Genomic DNA, 20,344 nt, shown 5'->3' on the forward strand with positions numbered 1-20,344 from the left:
ATGGGTGCAAACATTTGCAAAACAGAACTAGAACCTGTTATCACTCCATTCTGAAGGCAGGCAGCTACTGGTAAGTGAAGGGCTGAACAGGGACACAGGAGCTGAGAGGACTGTATTTTTGAAGGGTCTGTCAAGTGCTGTGACAGTTAAAAACACGTCACATGCGTTTCCACAAAACCGCCTCTCCTGCATTTGCTGATAAGGAACATCTGCAACTGGAAGATACCACTGCTGAGTGGCACTTGCTCTCAGAAAATAAGCACTCCTTGTACAAACCACGAATGATGACATATAAGAGTAGTATAATCCCCCTGGAATCAGTCATTACGACAGTTAAACTGTTAGCCTATTAGCTATCCTCAGTGTTGCCTTAGGGCTCTTAACTGCTGGCTAAAACTGATTTTCATAAGGATTATACTTACATAAGGACCAAAGAGGGTCTAAATTAAGCTATGGAGTTTTAGTTACCAGGCAGACCAAAAAGTAACCATTTAAGTTCTCTGTAACATATTTGGTCCCGATCTTAAACACTCCTATTTGTGATGCTCTCAGAGTACATATAAAGTCAATAACTTTGCAAACAAGTATTTTCCACAAAAATCGTATAAAAATATAAATAAAAACACTTCCTAATTATTTCTTTTTTGAAGCTCCAAACAGATTTAATTAAAATAAGCAAAAAAAGTTGGTCTCTACTTAGCGCCACCATTATATAAAGAACAACTAAAAATAGAAACTGAAGCTGTAACAGAACAAAATGAGCATTTAACATTCTTGCAGTGAACTGAATCCCCTCAGACTGCTTGCTCAGAAGCCTAGCATTATCTACTATTTCTCGAAACCCAAATTCATCATTTATACTTTTTGATGAAAAATTAGACACAGACAACATTATTGCTTTTATTACAAAACATAAATAAATTCAAAAATTGTAAATCTGAGTGTACAATTTAATTTAAAAATTAAGTCTAACTGACAGTCCTCTATGAGCTGGTGTCAGATGTGGCTAAAGAAATAGATGAAGAAGATGAAGAAGAAGATGGAGAATATTCATTATTTGTTATTGACGCTTTGTCTTCATATTTTGGAGGTGATTCAGAGGCGAGGTATAGCATTGGTAAAATATCTGAAGGTGAGCTGCTTCCAGAAATTGTATATATGGTTTCATAGTCTCTAACAGCAACTGTTCTTTCATCATCTGCAAGCTGTGCTCTATAAAACACAAAACTGCATATTAGCATAATTCATTTCTCTACAGTGAGTGAAATTCCACTTGACTTACATAAACATACATGTATACACATACTCCCTAAAAATCCCTGAAGCAAAGAACTTGCATAAGCACTAGGATTTCATTCTGTGCTCTACATTACGAGTCATATGAAAATTCTCTTACTTCAGAGGGGAAGGGCAAACAAGCTCCCTTCTAACCTTTTGCATCACCAGTCATACCCTGGCTTATGGGTGTTAGCTGCTTCTGGAAGGGCTATCTCACAATCTTATTAAACCTTCTTCTGATCCTTATTTCCTAATGTATCTTCCCTTTTGTTGTCTATCACATACATACTGTCTCCTTCCCTTATGAAAGACAGTCACTAGACTTAAAAATTGCATTGCAAAAATCACAGTCCTTAGCCATTTGAGATGTTACATAAAAGGCAACTTGAAATTTTTATTAAGCTTTCCAGCAACCCATGACAGACATAAGGAGTGACACTTCTGCTCAGAGATGGAGAACCAGAAGCAACTGGACACGACCAGACTGCTAAGTTCCCAGTGACAGTCAAGGAGGGCTGACCATCATAACTGGATCCCAGTCGGTTGCACTCACATGGTTCTGGTACTCTGCTCGTCTCGCCCTGGAGATGGACCTCAGCACATTGCTTTAACCGCTTCCCAAGAGAGGGGAAGAACTCCTTGTTCCTCATGACTCGCTCCCAGAGCTAACTCTTGCCTTTGTGCATGCATCTGTACCCCTCACCAACACCGTGTGAGAAGCAGCAATATAGAGCATAGTCACCTCATCTTCAGTGCCGTTACTGGTGTGTGAGGGTGTGTGTTTAAAGGAGAAAGAGGAGAACATACTACAGACAAATGCTGAAGTGCTATAAAACAGATTGCAGGGAAAAAACAACCACTTCTGGGATCAGACCATGACTCAACCTTCTACAAGCTCTCTCATCAGCACAGCCTCAACCACAGCACTTGCTGACTGAACATGGAGCAGTGGACTGAAGAGGCAAATCACATTTGCCTAGTAACCAACCACGTATGAAAAGGGTATCCCCTTCCAGCTTTGGGATCTTTAACCATGGCACTATGTTAGGAGGAACAAGGCCACTGCTTCTCCTCCATGAAAGGGCTTGGGAACCAGTTTGCACTAATCAAGACACCGTGGCTGCTACCAAGAGCTGAGCTGTGCGAGACCATCATCGAGTGAAATACTCAGAGGTGGCATCAACTCACAGGGTCTCTGTGAGGACCCTGGAGAGCAGGGAAGGGCAACAGCTAGAGCACCCCCAGCCACAGAACAGCAAAGCAGGAGATAAGGTTTCTGCATCCAAGGTTGAGGTGTTTTGTCCACTCCACTAGAAACTGTCCCAACAAGTTGGGCTACAAACTACCTCTTTGTGTACACATATTCACAAGACAGAGAAGTCCAGACAGGCAATCAGTGATGACTGAGTCGATGGGATCACACAACGTTCAGAGCACGTGGGTTGGAGGCAGTTGATCCAGCAGCAGGAGATTTTGTAGGAGAATGGGTGAAGGAAAAGGGGTCACCTGGCATGTGCACCAGCAGGGAGAGCCCACAAAAAGTCTGAGGAACTAGCTTTTTTGCTGTTCCCCCACTGCCCTTTGTTTTTCCTTTTTCAGTGCAGGATGTGCTGCTTGCATTCTTTCATATCCTTTGAAAATCCACACATTTTACCAAGCACGTGGGCAGGCAGCCCACACCTGAACTCAGGGCCTGAAAATACAGGGTAGAGAGAACTTGTGGCCCTGAGTTTCGTGCATTGTACTTTTACAAACAGGTGGTATAAGAGTGACCCTGTCTCTCAGCTGCTTGTAAGGCTACAGCAGAACATGTATGGTCTCATATTTCTCCCAGTTATGCACTCCATCTTGGTCTTCTAAATGTATTTAAACTGAAATGTTTTTTTGAGGGTGCCCTTGGACAATATTTGAATTGGCTGTCTCAGGGCTACCAGAGGTCCAGGTTCACCCTCGGGGCAAGTCATTTCTCCACACACATCCCTTTGCTTTGTACGTACATCTGGGATGTACACGCCAGAGGGGAGTTACAGCACACGTGAGGAGCTGTAGCACAGTGAGGCTCAGTGTGGTGCCTAAGTCCAGGACTAGCAGCAGCTGGTATGAAACACCTTCCAGCTGTGGATGCCTTCACCCAGACCACAGAGATTTCATGTAAATTCCTTCTTTCAGCAGCAGGAGTTTATTTTCTCTCCTGCTTGCTCTGGGTGTCCTTTGATTGCAGTAGTATAGTTCTGAGAGCTGATATATTTCACTTGCAATCTGAGAACAGGCACAGACTTTTATACTTAAGAAAATAAAATGTTTCTTCACACAACAATTTGTGCACTGCTCTTTGGAAAGCACTTTTGCTTGAACAACCCCAACATCTCATCCCCACATCTACCTTTGTCATTCTGAATTGGCAGATGTTTAAGGCACTGAGTAATCAACAGATTCTCATCAGCTCTGCACAAAAGGTCCTCTCTCTGAAACAAGTTAAGTGGAAAAACAGCAGATTGAATGAACTGTGCATAGCTAGGGTTTATTATGCATTGCATCCCTCAGCACAAGCCATCAACCTCAAGCTGGACCTCAGTGGGAATCAAACACCGAGTGTCTCCCTTTCCTAGATGCATGATAATTTTTTTTGTTTGGGGGCCAGTCCCACTGTGGGCTAGAGTGTTACGTTAGCATCAAGGAAGAGTGAGTAAGGGGTATTTTCTATGTTAAAAAAGTGATTTTGAGAAAAGGCAGGAGGACAGTCTGGCTTGTGATAATAGCAACAGAAGGAGGCATCTGCTGTGTCCAACAGAGATGGGGAGAAAATGTTTGGAGGAGGGCACTAGGAAATGGAAGATAATATGAAGAGCTGTTGACAGTGATTGACTAGAGAACAGAGCGCCTTGCACAGTGCGGCTGAGCCTCAAGAATCCACCAGGTATACTTCAAAGGATGACAAAACCACAGACATGGCTCACACAGCTTGGTAACAAGAATAAGCACTATTGCTAACACAAGTACCCTCCTCCTGTAGCATTTAGGTCTTCGGGCAGGAAGAGGGTTCGTGCTTGCTTGGTTCAAAAGGAAGATTAGCACCAAAGTACCAACATCAGGCACACAGCTGGTACAGCTGGTCACAGAACATACTGCCTCATGTGAGCGAAGTCTGGAGTATAGTGGAAAAGCTATTAAAGCAATGGCCCAACAACTACTATGATTGGACACAGCCAGGCAGCCTGGGGCTCTTGCTGCAATGATGGTGCCTAGGATACTGCAGGTACAGTCTTGCAAACTAGTCATCCAAAGAAAAAGTCTTACACTGACTCACAGTTCAAAAAACAAGCTGACATAGGACCTTCCAAAAGATAAAGCCAACTCAATTCTGGATCATTAAGGGGCTGAAAGTAAGTTGGGGGCTCTAGGTGTGTGGCATCTAGCACTCCTGGCTAGATCTAATTCTGGCTCCTAGTACATGACTCTTGCAGTGACCTCTTTTACCCTCAAGTTAGCAGCCTGCTAGTAGTAACCCACAGGGGATAAATAACCTTGCAAGTTTTGTGGTACAAACAACTCTTTTTGAGTCTCCCTGAGTTTAGTGGCAGCAGCATCTAGCAAATCAGCTGTACTCAATGTATGGAAGAGTGGCTGCATGGGTAAGGTACAACATCTTGAGAGGAAGTTGGTATTGCAACCTCCCTTTTAAGCTCCTTGGAGTCTCCTGCTCTTCTGCCATATCAAGGTATCCTTTTATCTTGACACACTGCCACAGCAGCGACAAGGCAGACCAGCATGGCAGATCTCATTTCCTCAAGACAGTGAGGCAGTGAGATAAGGGTCACAGGGAGAACAGGACACACTAAAGTGGCACTCCCAGGGTCACAGGGCCTGTAGATAGATGTCATGAAGGGCTTGCTGCATTGGTTCTACAAAGGGTTCCTAAAATCTGGCAATGTGGTTATCATGCCACTGGGGCACTGCTGTCAGAGGCACCTTTGCTTGGACAATCTGTGGAAGAAATCTATTCTAAGTACATTTAAATAAAGGCCACTGATTTAAAGCTTTGTTTTCACTTCAAAAGTTCTTTTCGGTCATCATAAACTGGTAAGAATTTAACCCTCATGAAGGACACTCAGTGGTTTGTGATTCCCCTTTTATACTAGGATATTTTAATGCCACTTCAAGTAAGATATCTGCAGTGAGTCAAGTGATGCAGTAGAAAACTTTGTAGTGCTTAGAGAGCTAATTCACAATGATTGTTTAAGAATATGCTTTTGGATATGTTGAGAAACATATCATATTTCCCAAGACAAAGAAGGAAACAGTCTTACCCATCACTGAAGATAGAGTGGTATGGTGGAGGATTTTCACTTGTAGGCAAACCACTTGACATAAGACAACGTGTCACAGTTGGTGACACAGGGTCAGCAAAATAAGGAGGTGGTGGAGGAGGGAATACCATTACAGCATCACCTAGGAAAAAAACACCAGTTACTACCTCTGAAAAATTGAGCGCCATTGTTTATTCTAAGTGTATCCTAGAATATTTTCTGTCTTTGGAATTACAGTATTTGTACTTGTCCACCTTTTAAGATAAAGTGCAATGATCTCACATACAGAACTGTTATGTTCTGGGCTGTTAAAGTACATTGGAGGTACATTCAAAACGAAAAACATCCCAAAATATTCATAAGTGGAAGATTGCATTTAGAAAATACAGCTGGGGAGGGGAAGTGTTCCATCTAGCTAAGAGACACAAACCTCTTCACTGTTGACTGTCTTCAGAAACTGGAAGTGCAAAGCATACAGTTACTGTTGGCTCACTTTGAGAGTAGGCAAGTATTTAGTTTTCCTCACATATCTAAAATAGGGCAGTTTAAGTTTCTCCACATATACTGCAGTGTTATAAACAAAACTATTCAAGTCATTAATAGTTCTGATGATTGATTTTGTGTGCCTTGACAACTTCCCTGCTAAATTACTTATAGCTGAAGGCACACTACTAACATTAGTACTACGACACTATTATATATAATTCCCTGTTAAGGGTACTGTGCAGCACATCTGCCAATTTCAACTTTGTAATTGAGGAGTTTCGTATTTTACTAAACAGAAAGTTCATATCAGTCACTGAGCTTGCATAATTTATATAAACATTCACAGCTGCCTGGCACCATTTTCCCTTTCTAATTTGTCTGCAGGGACAGGTCAGGGAACATCAGAAACATTGAGTGAGGTGGGGAGTACTTTCTAGCTGAGTCACCGTTTCAGAACGTCACTATGCCAACTAGACCTCAGCCTTCAGCCTTTCAGTTTTACTTTTCCTGATGGAAGTATAAAGGAATCCACTAATTTTGCTTTCTCACCTTTAAAGACAATCTGAATTCCTTTCTACAACCCTTTGATTCATCCTGGTGGAAAACTGACTTTAAAGCTTCTAAGGATCACTAAGTTATAGGTCTGTAAATTGATTTGACAGGCAGAAGGAAAAAAAATTGCATAATGGATTTCAAGTCCAATCAGTCAGATGACAGTCAAACAATACTATGATTGACTCATTAATCCTTTCTGAGAGCTAGAAAGTTATCAGAATACTCTATGCATAGAATGTATTCATGGGGTATTAAAAGCAGTGCTATATGCAGGGGAGCATTCCCTGCGAGCATACCACATTTACTCAAATACTGTGCAATTAACAGAAGCATCTTGCAATTACATCTCTGACTGATGGAAGATGTGGCCATGATTAAAAAAACAATACACTGCTTATGAATCAGATTCTCCTGTTTAAGGGGTCAGAGCTCAAGGCTAAAATAAATCTAAAATAAATCACGGAAGTCATTAGACCTGTGATTTGCAGTGTCAGCTACATCCTTTGGGAAAGGAAGTGGGATTGGACTAATTTGTGTCAGATTACATGGCTTTTTTTGCCCAGTCAGACTTTTATTTTTATGCCAAAGGAGAGGTTTTGTCTTCGAGAAAAAGGTAGCTGAACTGACCATACCAAAAACATATGAGACAAAGCAACATTTTTCTGTTTTGGCTGGTTTGACATGCCAGAACTGACATGCTTAGAGCTCAAATGAGTAATATTCACAGGTAAATCATTAGTGGACCCCCCGGCCACTAACTCTCAAATGTAAAGTTCACACATTATTTACCCACCTACTGTAACCTGAAAAGATTCAGGGCTCTGAGGATGTTCTTCGGTTTCACAAGATTCTTGGTTGAGATTTAAGTTTTGTTTCTTTTTAACATGAGCTATCACGAAGAAACACAACCCAGTGAGCACAATCAAAGGTCCCATGATTTGAAGTGACAGGAATCCACAGCCCTGGATATCCACATCAGAGCTTTCGGTGTGGTTGAGCTGTATGCTGTGCCAGCTGGGGCTGCAGCCAGGAACCCAAATGCCCAGGATGCTAATTAGCATTCCACTAGTTAAAAACAGGAATCCAAATATGAGAAACTGGGCAAACTGGCAGCTCCCACAACAAAAAACAAGGCTGTACACCTGCTCATTTTGCAATTGTCTTTGTCTTATATACAGCCTGGCCCTTGATCGTGCCAGTAAAACACAAACCAGTCCAGCTACAGCCAGCACAGGTCCAGCAGCCTTAAGGACCTCGTTACAGTCACTGAAGGTTCCAGATGGACATGACTGGAGAATAAAGACTGAAAGCAGGAATCCAGCACAGAGCAACACAGCTCCGAAAACAAAAAGGAAAAAAATAAGTTTCCCATGTTGTCCATTATTTCCTTCACCTCCTGGTGCAGGAACAGCCACTGGATACATTACAACAGAATCTCCTCAAGCAGATGAGTTGGGGTTTTTTGTTTTTTTTTTCCTGTTAGCATTAAGTGGCAGAAAACTACAGTAGATCTGTGAACATGAAAACACATGAATCAAAAGAAGGAAAAAACCATCAGTGGGACTAGCTACATAATAATATTTACTTCTGCATTTGCTACTCAGCCTATATTGTATACTCTCAGTATACTTTCTGTTTTGTAGTACCTCCACTATGAGTTAAAGGGCCTCATCAAGTTTGCTGCTGTTGAACACCAATGAAAAGACAGAACTTGTTTACAGTTAGACTGAAAACAACTCCAATTGCTGTTGCACTGCTAAGTGAATTGTTTCTTTAGATACACAGCCTTATGATTAGGGGGACATTACTTTCAAAGGCTGAATCTTGGGAACAAGGACAGGGTAGCTTTCTCCTTGAAAACAGAAAGCTAGGGGAAATTTCTGTAGTGAATGGCAGAAGTGACAGCTCTTGAGAGAAAGAACCTTAATGCAATGCGTATTGATGACTGCTGGACTTTTTACCAAGTAAATCTTCTAATACATACCTTTTCAAAGCATATAAATCTTGCTTGTCCTTCCGCAGGCAATAAAGACTTTTCTGTTTCTGTCCTTAAATCAGCTTCCTGTCCTATACAGCTGCAAGAGCAAATACACAGAAGATTTTTGGTTCTGTTCCGAAAAAACAAAAAAAATAAGAAAAGAAAACAGCCATACTAAAGACTGTGTACTTCAAGTTTCACTGATTCCATAGTTAGAGTTGGTAAGCATACTGCTCTCACACTTCCTCTCAGCTTCCCCTATTCCTGAATCCTTTGTCTGTGCTCCAAGAACACTTTTAAAGAAACATAACAAAAGTGGTTCCCAGAAGCTTCTGAGCCCACAGGAGTCTAAATTCACAAGTAAACCAGAAGAAAATAGAAACTAATGCTGAGGCCAATAATAGTCCATATTGTAGCATGGATGACAAATCTGCTGGATGTGGACAAGCTGGGGCAGGGAAAGCCTGACTGAAAATTAGGACAGAGTACCATTCAGTGAGCTCTAGAAAAAAAATTATTTCTGCCATTACTCACATAGAAGTTTGTGCTGCTCTGACACTCTGGCCTATGGGGCTCAGATGGACACCTGTACTCCATACCACAGTGACTAGCAATCACGGAGATCTCGGTCCAAGTGGCTACCGTCCACCAAAAGCCAACCCAAGACCCAGGGGAATTTTAGAGTATGGAAAATAACAAGTCCGGATGGACCATGAGAAAGCTGTTCCCTACCAAGTGTAGGAGGTATTTAAACATGCTCATATTGCACCATTTTAACACTGCCCTCTTCCCCTCACCAGGAGTCTCCTGTGACAGACAACTTCATCTACCACTTGGATATATCAAGAAGGATATAAAGGCAATGGAGGAGTTTGTTACAGATGGAAGCAGCTTAGTTACTGCTGTTTGCTAGTTAAACTTCAGCCTTTCAGCTACCAGCTTCTACTGCCCTGCTACTAATTCAGATGACTGGAACCTAAAAGTCAAGTTAGATTGATTCCTCCATACATATGCCTCAACAACAGTTACTCCACAAGAAAAACAAAGTATTATGTGATTTCTGGAAGGAAGCTATTGAACATGTGTCAGCCACAACAAGCTTCGTGTCACTCCCCACTAACTGCAGTGGCCCCACTGAGATGAAAACAAAACATAACCATGAAACCCGCTAGTCACTCAAATACATAATTATCTGTCTACAATGCAAGGCAATCTATCAAGTCACTATAATTAGCCACTTGTAAGAGTAGGACCCAATTAAAGAATCAGCTGAGCAGATACATGAATGATGAAGTTATTAGAAGTTTTACTGCTGAACATCAAACCAGACCTCCAGCAGTATGGGAGAAGGCAGAGAGCAGTATGCAGGTAAAAGACAATAAACAGGAGACTTGACGGGCAAGGCAACAGGCTGCACCACACACCAAGAAGGGCACTGCAGGAAGCCAGCTGGAAGACTTCATTGCTATCTCGAACAGCAAAATCAAGGGACCTCCCTTAATACATCCCACTACTGTGGGTCAGGTAATTTGTAAACTATGTCTGCTAAGTGTTTCTTCACTGTTCTGAATTCAGTCTATCCCTCTATTAAGATAGGTTTGAAAAACTGCTAAATGAGGCTCCCTTGGTAAAAGAGTCACAGCTTCACTCTGGGGGAAAAAAAAAAAGTGTTATAGAGCACTAAACTTAGGACAGTATCTCACTAAAAAAGAAATTAAAGAAAATCTGATAGGTTTTGAACCGAAGACCTTTAGCCAAGCACAGTTTCAATACTGCATGAGCTGAAGTCAGTTTGAAGGCTCTACTTCTGAGCAGAGGAAATGGATTAGGTTGCTCACTCCTCCTTCCTTGATTTCACTGCTCTTTCCTAAGTTAATAAAACTGGTTCTTATAACTGCATATGCTCCTTCATGTCTAGACATTTTCTCCATTTTCATAATTGATTGAGGTGGTTCAGATTTACTGGCCTACCAACAATGCTCGAAACTGAGTAAAGAGCCTCTGAAATACTAAAAAACCCACCCCAAAATCCAACAAAGTCCAGTTTCAGACACAACTGTCTTGAGATATTTTTCTGCTGAGGCACATTAACCATTATAACAGCAATACACTATAATTAGAGAGAACTCTGAATCCTTTCTTTGCAGTTCCCTCTAGGGAAGAAAACATGGACATAAGTACAAGTAAGTTAGGACAAAAGGAAATAATGTGAAGGAAAAAAAAGCAAACATTTAGCCCTTAAAAAGAAAAATCTAGATATTTGTTCTCATTACTCCAACACAGCGCCTGCTTCTCTTCCACCGATCTTCTTGTTATGACATTAAGTTAAAACACACATTAGAAATGAAGCATGTGCATATTTTCTTAATTCTTTCAGACCACAAAAGAAAGAACATTCAGAACACTCTGTTGTGGCTTTGAAGATGAAAGCCACAGATTTTATGCTGCAAAATCCAAGGGAGGACTAATTTTAATTTACACTACCACCAAATTTTAATAGAAAACCCAATGCAAGATTAAGCTTTATTTCTTGCATTTCAAGAAAAAATATTTTAAGAAAGAAGCAAGCCTTATATTGACTATGTACTTGAAATACTGCCATTAGATCAGATATCTCCACAGGCATATTAACATAAGGGAATTTTCCCTTCATATTGACCCCAAGTCTGAGAGCAGACATGGAAATACCAGGTCAGAAACTGCTAGAACAAAATGCAGTGGTGTGCAGGCATTTAAGTAGGAGGGAAGAGGGAATTGGAAACATAGCTTGTAGAGGAAGTCTGGTTATGAGCTTAACTTAAATGATATAGTGCTTTACCCTTTTGTAAGTCTGGCCCATGCCAGGTATACAGAACAGGAAATAACATCACAATTTCTTGTCATTTTTCTGTGTAACACTTGTAATACTACTTTCGCATTACAGAAACTCCAAGGATTTTAAAATACAAGTTTTAATGATGAAACTGGGACTTTCTGCTTTCTGTTTGAACCTTCAGAATTCATACTGTTCAAGATTTCCACTGCAAACACCAAGGCTATAAATTTACTCCCCCTTACTCATATGAAATTTGATAGCCTCATGCAGTCATATGAATTCAGGAACTAAGGATTAAAAGAAAAAAAGCATTGGAAGAATTAAAAGACTGCTGTCCCTCTGTTTTATGTTTCCCAGAGTGGGCCCTGCTCCTGCTCTTTCACTTGCAAAAGTACCCAAATAATTTCACGCAGAAGTTTCAGGTCTAGTCTGTGTTGTTATTTCAAGAACTACAATTCCCTGTCAGTTGTAGTCTACAATGGAAGCCTCACTAGAAGTCACAAACCATCCTTTTCAAGAGTTTTCCACTTAATGTTTTCACCCATACTTCCAATTTTTGAACTGCTACTGGAAAGCTGTGTGATATTTAAAAAAAATTTTTTTTTTTCTTCCCAGGTTTCAAATTAAGCCATGACTCCTGATAGAATAAGCTACCTGGAAGGAAAAGTCCTCTCAACTTCATTCAGTTTAACTTCCATGTCAAATCACAACTGGCTCTTCACTTCCTCTCACTCCCTGTATCTAACATCTGCCTCTGTACCCATGCCATATTCTGTTCTTTATCATATCACAGTTTCCTCCCTGGATTGTACTCTTAATTTGACACTCAGCAGGAGCACCCATCCATGAGCACAGCTGATTAAACTGAAGTAAACTGGAGTTTGCCACCTTCATCCCCCCACTCTTCCCTCCCCATGGTGTTTTTAATCACTCATATGAAGAGCTAGGGGAAATGTCCAACAGGATCTACTTTCAGTTTCCTACTTTCAAGCAATATCAAGACTACAAGCACTAACAAGTTTCAAGATCCCAAATATATCCAATTTGACCTCTCGTGTATGTGGTCTCTAATTAGTGCCTGCCAGTGCTCTTATCTCACAGAGCACACAACTCCGATATCCCAGGAGGAGTATTTCCAAGGTTTAGACACTGTGTGTAAAGATCCCTAAGCAGGCAGCGGATGCCACAAACTCTGCCCATGTGGGTTGACAAAATGATTGTGTCAACTCACAGTACAAGAAGGGTAACACCATGCTCTTATTTATGACCACTGCAGGTAGGGCAGCAGTCAATGTCTGGAGAAGTGCTGGAAAGCAGATGCAGTAGGAATTTCCAGAAAATGGGATTAATCCTGCCAGTCTTCAGACACACGTGCGCCAGGGATCCTTCTCACCAAGAACCAAGAGAGCCAGGGATTCTGACCTGTGCCAGGCAGAACTGTGCTCTGAAAAAGCTGCAAACTACTACCCCTGTGGGCTACAAGATAAAAACAGCTAGAGTAAAAGCTGGTCCACAAATGTTCCCCGCTCACTTTGATGGAGAAGGGAATCCTGATGCCACAGTTGCATGCAGAGACCCCAAAAGGGTGCCTAGACACACACAGGAGCTTGCAAAACGAAGTTTGGTAACCCGCTTGCAAAGCGAAGTTTGGTAACCCGTTGGTTGGATGCCATGAAGGGAACAAGGTCAGCACCTAAATTCAGCAACAGGCTCTGAAGGGTCCCATGTGCATCAGTGGGATGCTCTGTCCTAACTATACACTAGTGGCACACAAGACCTAGGGACAAAGCAGCTTTTATTTTCTAGAGTACCTGAAGGAAAACTGGGGAGACAGTAGACAGATAGAGTCAAAGCCAGAGTTGACTTTTTTCAAACAGGTTACGCAAGGCAAAACAATTTCTGGCAAGTTCTATGAAGGTCTGCCCCACGGGGCTGATGTACCTTAAAGCAGCAAATGGTACACAGACTTACAGATCTTTGAGAGGATACAACTGTGTCCATCAGGAAGACATAGGACTCCAAAAGCTGCCCAAAGCCTTCCTGTCCCAGTTTCTTGAGGCTGGTCTGTGGTATTAAACCACAGCCAACTCATGGACAAGCAATTAAGCTCTACTTCATCTGAGAAAACAGCATCCCATGGCACACCCTTCCTCATGCACCAGCCTGTCAGACATGCTCTCTTCTAAGTCACTATGTCTTGTAAGTCACGCTAAGGTCTTCAACAGGATGGACTGTGCCCCAAAAGCACAGCTCCCATGCATTGTGCTGGAGGGCAGACTGTCCACCACATCCCTGTGGGGGAGCAGCACCTGGCCTGCACAGGGCCAGCCCATGACCCCAGCAACAGCCTCCTCACCAGTGCCCTCCCAGCTGTGTGACACCAGCAGCAACTGGAGCATTATATGTCAGCAGAATAATTTGTAGAGGCCCCTTCAGAGACATCTCATCCTCTCACAAGGATGGCATAAAGGACACTGCAGGGAAGAAATGTAAGGAGTGGTGGGCTCTCCAGGGAGGAGACAGAGGCTTTTCTTACCCTAAGACATTTATGCCCTGGATAAGTGACACGCAGGTGCACGGCCCCAGACTCCGCCCTTCAGGGGAGTGAAAAACACGGCAATAACAGCATCCAAGCCAGCGGCAGCCGCTGGGGGACACGGCACAAGCCCACCCGCTCGCCGCAGTCCCCTCACTGTGGGCAGCCGGAGGACAAGCCGCCCTCCAGCAGCGCCCGCCTCCCGACAGAAAGCCTGCCCGCCGGAGGTGTCCCCCTCTCCCCACCGCGCCCTGCCTCTCCTGACACCGGTATTCCCGGGCTTTCCCCCCCACTCCCGGAAGAGCGGCTGGGCACTGCCCGCCATTTTCGCGCCCGCACGGCCGCTCTTCAACCCGCGACAGGAGCTATCCCGGCCGCAACGACCAGGGGAAGCTCCTCGCCATGGCGGCACACAGCGGGGCAGCCTCCGCGCACCACGACACGGCCTCAGGGCTCCCGCCGAACGCCCCCGAAGGGCGGGCAGAGCGGAGCAGGTGCGGGAAAAGGTCGGCAGCGAAGGGCTCCCGGCACCCACCCCTTACCTGGCCGCGGTGTCAAGGACTACCAAGGCGCAGCTGGCGCCGCTATTTAAGCACCCGGGCCAAGCAGCGCGCACCTGGGCGGTGGCGGCGGAGGGCAGGCCTGAGTAGAGCCGCCCCGGGGGACCATGGGCGCGGCGGTGGCTGCTACGGCACCGCCTCCCTCGGTGCTCAGCGCCCCGCCCGGCGACGGCCTCGCCCGACCTGCGTCGTTTCTCAGCCACCCCGCCCTCCCGCGGCTCTCGGGGGGGGGCGGCCGCTGCGGGGGGCGGCTCTGTCGCCTCTTGCCCACAGGCCCGACTCGCCTCGAGGGGCTGTGGCGGCGGCCGGCTCTGCGATGGGATCCTGCCAGCTGCCCTGGCGGGTAAAGAGGAGGAGGTGCGACGTGACGCCATGTTAGTCACCCCCCTCGAGGTGCTGAGGTAACCCGCCTCCCCTGGACGCTGACGGCCAGGCTGAGGAGATCCTCCCGGCTGGTTGTAAGCCGGCTCCGCGGCCGTGCGGGTGTGTTTTCTACTCGGCTGGGAGATTTTCAAGCTGATGGGCTGGAGTGCAGGCTCAGCTAGCTGGGCAGGGCCATTGCAGGTGTCTCTGGAGGCATGTGTACGTGGCCAAGGTCTAGTGTGCCCCTGAAATAACCTGTGGCTTCGAGGTGAGGCAGGTGAGCAGCCCTGTCATAGAGGTTGCACCACATCTCCCATTTCAGGAGTCATTACTTGTTGTCACTTTAGCCTTACCAACATTAGCCTTACTTGGGAACTTGCTCGGCATTAAAGACAGGCCAAGCCTATATGTGACTGATTTCCTTCAATGGTGAGCCAGTTCAGCCACTGGAAACGGGAGAAGATGCTTTCTGTCTTGCTTGCTAGGTGCAGGCAGTGTGGAGGAAGAAGCTGGCTTTGGTGGGGCAGACCAGAGAGCCGTGAAGTGCAAGAAGCAGCTGTGCAAGAGGACGAGGAGCCGGGGAGGAAGGTCAGGATGTGCCACTTGTAAGTGGGTGTAGCAGGTGTAGGACCTGAATGACAACAGGACTAAAACTGTCCCACTGGTTAGGCATAGCCTGCTAGCTGGTGAGGTGTGAGGGAAACAATTTGGGTTTATGTGAGTCAAAATAAGAGGGGCCGGAACGGGGTAAAAGGTGGAGTGATGCCCAGGAAAGAGATGGCAGGAGGAAAAGGGAGTGGATTAAAGTCTTGCTTGACAGGGAGATAGTTTGGTTAGACGATGAGATGGGGAAAAATGGGATATGTAGGGTTTAGGAGGGGATCAGGATTTGGGTAGAGAACTAGGGAAAACTTGGAATTGAATGAAGAACCAAAGAGTGTGTGAAACTACATATGGGGTGTAGGAAGGAGCTTGTGATGGGGTAAAAGGTGTCAAGCTTTCCAGAGTTTTAGATTTCTGGGTGTTCGTGACCCTTTGCTGTCTTGACTCTTTTTTATGTCCCAACTTGGCTGCCTCTAACTGGAAGGTGGGGTTCAGTTGTGAAACACTTGGATACTGCTGTGAAGAGTCTTATGGTAATGAGAGACTGGGAAGTAACAATTCCTGTATTCTGTGAAGAGTGAAGTATTTCAGTGAAGAAAAAAAGCAGGGCATTAAAAAAAAAAGCCTGAACAAAAGATTAACATTGTCATGAACACAAGCTGAAGTCTTGCAAAGAGTGAAAGAGCATTCAAAATGTGTAATCAGACTGTTTTGTCACGTGACATCAGTGATACGAGATTTAATTATGTTTATATGGCAGTTTTCTAATATTTGATTCTGCTTCTGTTGTTCTTCCAACACAGAGCTTTAATAATTAAAAAATCAAACATTTCTGTGGTGCTCATTTCTGTATGAAGTATTTTGTCAGGCTAAACTTTCTTCAGTCATCTCATACTATTAAATGATTGCACCACTGCGTGACATATGTTCTCTCTCTTTTTGTATTACGTAAATACATTTTTCCTTTTATGTAAATGCTTCCTGTACTAAACCTAATGTGTCTTAAGAATTTCACCTTTTTTTTAAGTCGCTCTTGACAAAACTTAACAAGCTTGTTGGCTAGCATCGACATGAAAATGATTTCTCTTTCCAAAGCTTGTCATCAGCTTTCCCCCTCCATCTACCATTTGGGTTTCTTGTAGTGTTGGGCTTCAGGATTTGACACCAATGATGAAAGAAGGGATTTCAGGAATATCATTCTTCAGTTTGTGAGATTCTGACTCAACCTGGTGTGAGTTTTCAGTGGATTAAGTGGATGTTGATTCGTGTCATATGACTACAGTCATAAAACTGTAATCTTGAGCCATATCTTGTGATTTAAGATAAGAACTATTTTTTTAACTTTTTTTTTAAACTTTTAACATAGTAACTGTTTAACCATGAGTAATGCATATTTTAATTCCAGACCCTAAGTGATAATATTTGGCAAAAATAGAGCTAAACTGTTTTTCACCATACAGAAGAGTACTGAGAGAGTTGTTTGTGTTAAGTCTGGACATAGTTGTATGACAGTGTTTTTTGGATGTTGATAGAAAAAATAAAGTATTTATTTTGGACTAGCATGGAAAACAATTCTAGAGCTATGTAAAGCTACAGTGCATTCACAGCTGGAGTATGACAGGGAACCCAGAACTACCAGAAAGTCATTGCTTTTAAAATTATTTCTGGGGTCACAGTCAATAACACTTGTGAAGACACTGACAAGATTACCATCTGAGATGATGAGCAGAGAAATATAGTTGTTGATAATTTATTGGTTGGGAATTAGTCCAGGCTGTTTTGATGGAAGCCACTATTTACAGCAATAATCTGATAAAATATAAATGAAAATTACTAACTTCACATTCCTTTTTTTTTTTTTTTTTTGGTAGATTAGCAAACATGCTTATAAATGGCAAAGCCATTTATGTGGTTTGGATGTTTGCCTAATGATGATGGTCTCTAGAATCATAGAATGGTTTGGGTTGGAAGGGACCTCAAAGACCATCTAGTTCCAAACCCCCTGCCACGGGCAGAGACACCCTCCACTAGACCAGGTTGCCCAAAGCCCCATCCAACCTGACCTTGAACACTTCCAGGGAGCTGGCTGCCACAACTTCTCTGGGCAACCTGTTCCAGTGCCTCACCACCCTCACAGTAAAGAATTTCTTCCTTATATCTAATTTAAATCACCTGCCTTCAGTTTAAAGCATTACCCCTGATCCTATCACTCCATGCCCTTGTAAACAGTCCCTCTCCATCTTTCCTGTAGGCCCCCTGGAGGTACTGGAAGGCTGCTCTACAGTCTCCCCAGCGCATTCTCTTCTCCAGGCTGAACAACCCCAACTCTCTCAGCCTGTCTTCATAGGAGAGGTGCTCCAGCCCTCTGATCAGCTTCGTGGCCTTCCTCTGGACTCTTTCCAACAGCTCCATGTCTTTCTTGTACTGGGGCCCCCAGAGCTGGACACAGTACTCCAGGTGGGGTCTCATGAGAGCGGAGTAGAGGGGCAGAATCACCTCCCTTGACCTGTTGGTCACACTTCTTTTGATGCAGCCCAGGACACGGTTGGCTTTCTGGGCTGCAAGTGCACATTGCTGGCTCACGTTGAGCTTCTCATCCACCAACACCCCAAGTCCTTCTTCTCAGGACTGCTCTCAATCCATTCTCTGCCCAGCCTGTAGTTGTGCTTGGGATTGCTCCAACCCACGTGCAGGACCTTGCACTTGGCCTTGTTGAACTTCATGCCGTTCGCACAGGCCCACCTCTCCAGCCTGTCAAGGCCCCTCTGGATGGCATCCCTTCCCTCCAGTGTGTTGACTGCACCGCACAACTTGATGTCATCAGCAAACTTGGTGAAGGTGCGCTCAATCCAACTATCCATGTCACCGACAAAGATGCTGAACAGCGCTGGTCCCAATACTGATCCCTAAGGAATGTCACTCATCACTGGTGTCCACTAGGACAATGAGCTGTTGACCACAACTCTTTGAGTGTGACTGTCCAGCCAATTCCTTATCCACTTATCCTTATCGTCCATCCATCATGTCCACATCTCTCCAATTTAGGGACAAGGATGTCATGCAGGATAGTGTCAAATGCTTTGCACAAGTCCAGGTAGTTGACATCAGTTGCTTTTCCCTTATACACTGGTGCTGTGACCCCGTCATAGGAGGCCACCAGATTTGCCAGGGATGATTTGCCCTTAATGAAGCCATGTTGGCTGTCACCAGTCATCTTATTTTCCATGTGCCTGAGCATAGTTTCCAGGAGGATCTGCTCCATTATCTTCCTGGGCACAGAGGTGAGACTGACTGGTCGGTAGTTCCCTGTGTCTTCCTTTTTTTTCCCTTTTTAAAAATGGGTGTTTTGTTTCCCTTTTTCTAGTCAGTGGTAACTTCACCAGGCTGCCCCAACTTCTCAAGTGTGATGGATAGTGGCTTAGCAACTGCATCTGCCAGTTCCTTCAGGACCCATGGATGCATCTCGTCAGGTCCCATGGACTTGTGCACCTTCAGGTTCCTTAGATAGTTTTGAACCTGTTCTTCTCCTACAGTGGGAGGTTCTTCATTCTCCCAGTTCCTGCCTTTGCTTTCTGCAACTGGGGCGGTGTGGCTTGAGCACCTGCCAGTGACGATTGAGGAAAAAAAGTCGTGGAGCACCTCAGCCTTCTCCATATCCTGGGTAACCAGGTCTCCCGTTTCCTTCTGGAGAGGTCCCACATTTTCTGTAGTCTTCCTTTTATCACTGACATACCTATAGAAGGTTTTCTTGTTGCCCTTGTGATCCTGGCCAGATTTAATTCTATCAGAGCTTTAGCTTTCCTAACCTGATCCGTGGCTGCTTGGATACAATTTCTCTGTATTCCTCCCAGGCTACCTGCTCTTGCTTCCTTTTTGTGTTTGAGTTTGTCCAGGAGCTCCTTGTTCATCCATGCGAGCCTCTTGGGGGTTTTCCTGACTTCTTTGTTGGGATGTATCACTCCTGAGCTTGGAGGAAGTGACCCTTGAATACTAACCAGCTTTATTGGGCCTCTCTTCCCTCAGGGCTTTGTCCCATGGTACTCTACCGAGCAGATCCCTGAAGAGACCAGTATCTGGCATCTCCTGAAGTCCAGGGTAGCGAGCTTGCTGTACGCCCTCCTCACTGCCCTGAGGATCTTGAACTCCGCTGTGTCATGGTCACTGCAGCCAAGGCGGCCCTTGAGCTTCACATTCCCCACCAGCCCCTCCTGGTTGGTGAGAACAAGGTCCAGCATGGCACCTCTCCTCATTGGCTCCTCTGTCACTTGGAGAAGGAAGTTATCATCCATGCATTCCAGGAACCTCCTGGATTGCTTATGCCCTGCTGTGTTGTCCCTCCAACAGATACCGGGGTGGCTGAAGTGCCCCATGAGGACCAGGGCTTGTGAACGTGAGGCTGCTCCTATCTATCTATAGAGGGCCTGGTTGGGTGGCCTGTGGTTACCTGTCCCTGCGCTCCCTTTTAATCCTGACTCAATGAGGGCACAAGTGCAGTAAGTAAGACTAAATGCTGGTCACTTCTAGAATAAAATTCCACTATGCAGAAGAGGTGCTAATCTGTTACAAGCAATATGAGACTGGTCAGTAAAATCACAGCTGTTAGATTGATTTTTCTGTTTTGAGATTAGACATGCGAAATACTGGATGTCCTGAGATTGTGCTTCAGTTCACAACACTAAATATGATCTGCAGAACCTGTTCAGATGTATGAAAACACAGTGAGAGAATCCAGACTGTCCTAAACTGTCCTTATGAGAATGTAACCACTAGAGGAATATCTAGTGTTTATAATTCACAGCATGCTTGGAAGCTTTTCCATTCTGTTTTTCTGAAATTGTACAAGATCCTTGAGTCAAGGCTGGT

General features: G+C 44.4%; 1 protein-coding gene and 1 long non-coding RNA gene across 2 annotated transcripts; one reads left to right on the forward strand and one right to left on the reverse strand.

The window, feature by feature from the left end:
- Positions 1-636: 636 nt before the first annotated feature.
- On the reverse strand, positions 637-14,624 carry TMEM171 (transmembrane protein 171). The gene is made up of 5 exons (XM_054808887.1): positions 14,498-14,624; positions 8,611-8,701; positions 7,420-8,137; positions 5,586-5,727; positions 637-1,212 (listed from the first exon to the last, which is right to left on the reverse strand). Exons 3-5 carry the CDS (start codon positions 8,048-8,050, stop codon positions 984-986), a joined length of 1,002 nt encoding a protein of 333 aa, XP_054664862.1. The 5' UTR covers positions 8,051-8,137; positions 8,611-8,701; positions 14,498-14,624; the 3' UTR covers positions 637-983.
- Positions 14,625-14,696: 72 nt separating this feature from the next.
- Positions 14,697-17,013, forward strand: LOC129199091 (uncharacterized). The gene is made up of 3 exons (XR_008574582.1): positions 14,697-14,998; positions 15,364-15,483; positions 15,966-17,013. It is a non-coding gene; the product is annotated as an uncharacterized LOC129199091 (long non-coding RNA).
- The last annotated feature ends 3,331 nt before the right edge of the window (positions 17,014-20,344 follow it).

This window comes from Grus americana, chromosome Z (assembly GCF_028858705.1).
Source record: "Grus americana isolate bGruAme1 chromosome Z, bGruAme1.mat, whole genome shotgun sequence".
NCBI lineage: Eukaryota > Metazoa > Chordata > Aves > Gruiformes > Gruidae > Grus > Grus americana.

Excerpts from the sequence above, each read along its gene's own strand:
- TMEM171 (XM_054808887.1), bottom strand. The coding sequence starts at position 8,050 with ATGTATCCAGTGGCTGTTCCTGCACCAGGAGGTGAAGGAAATAATGGA. Across the intron at positions 5,728-7,419 it reads ATCTTTTCAGGTTACAGTAG|GTGATGCTGTAATGGTATTC; the intron begins GTGGGTAAATAA and ends TTTTTTTCCTAG. Across the intron at positions 1,213-5,585 it reads CACTCTATCTTCAGTGATGG|AGCACAGCTTGCAGATGATG; the intron begins GTAAGACTGTTT and ends TGTGTTTTATAG.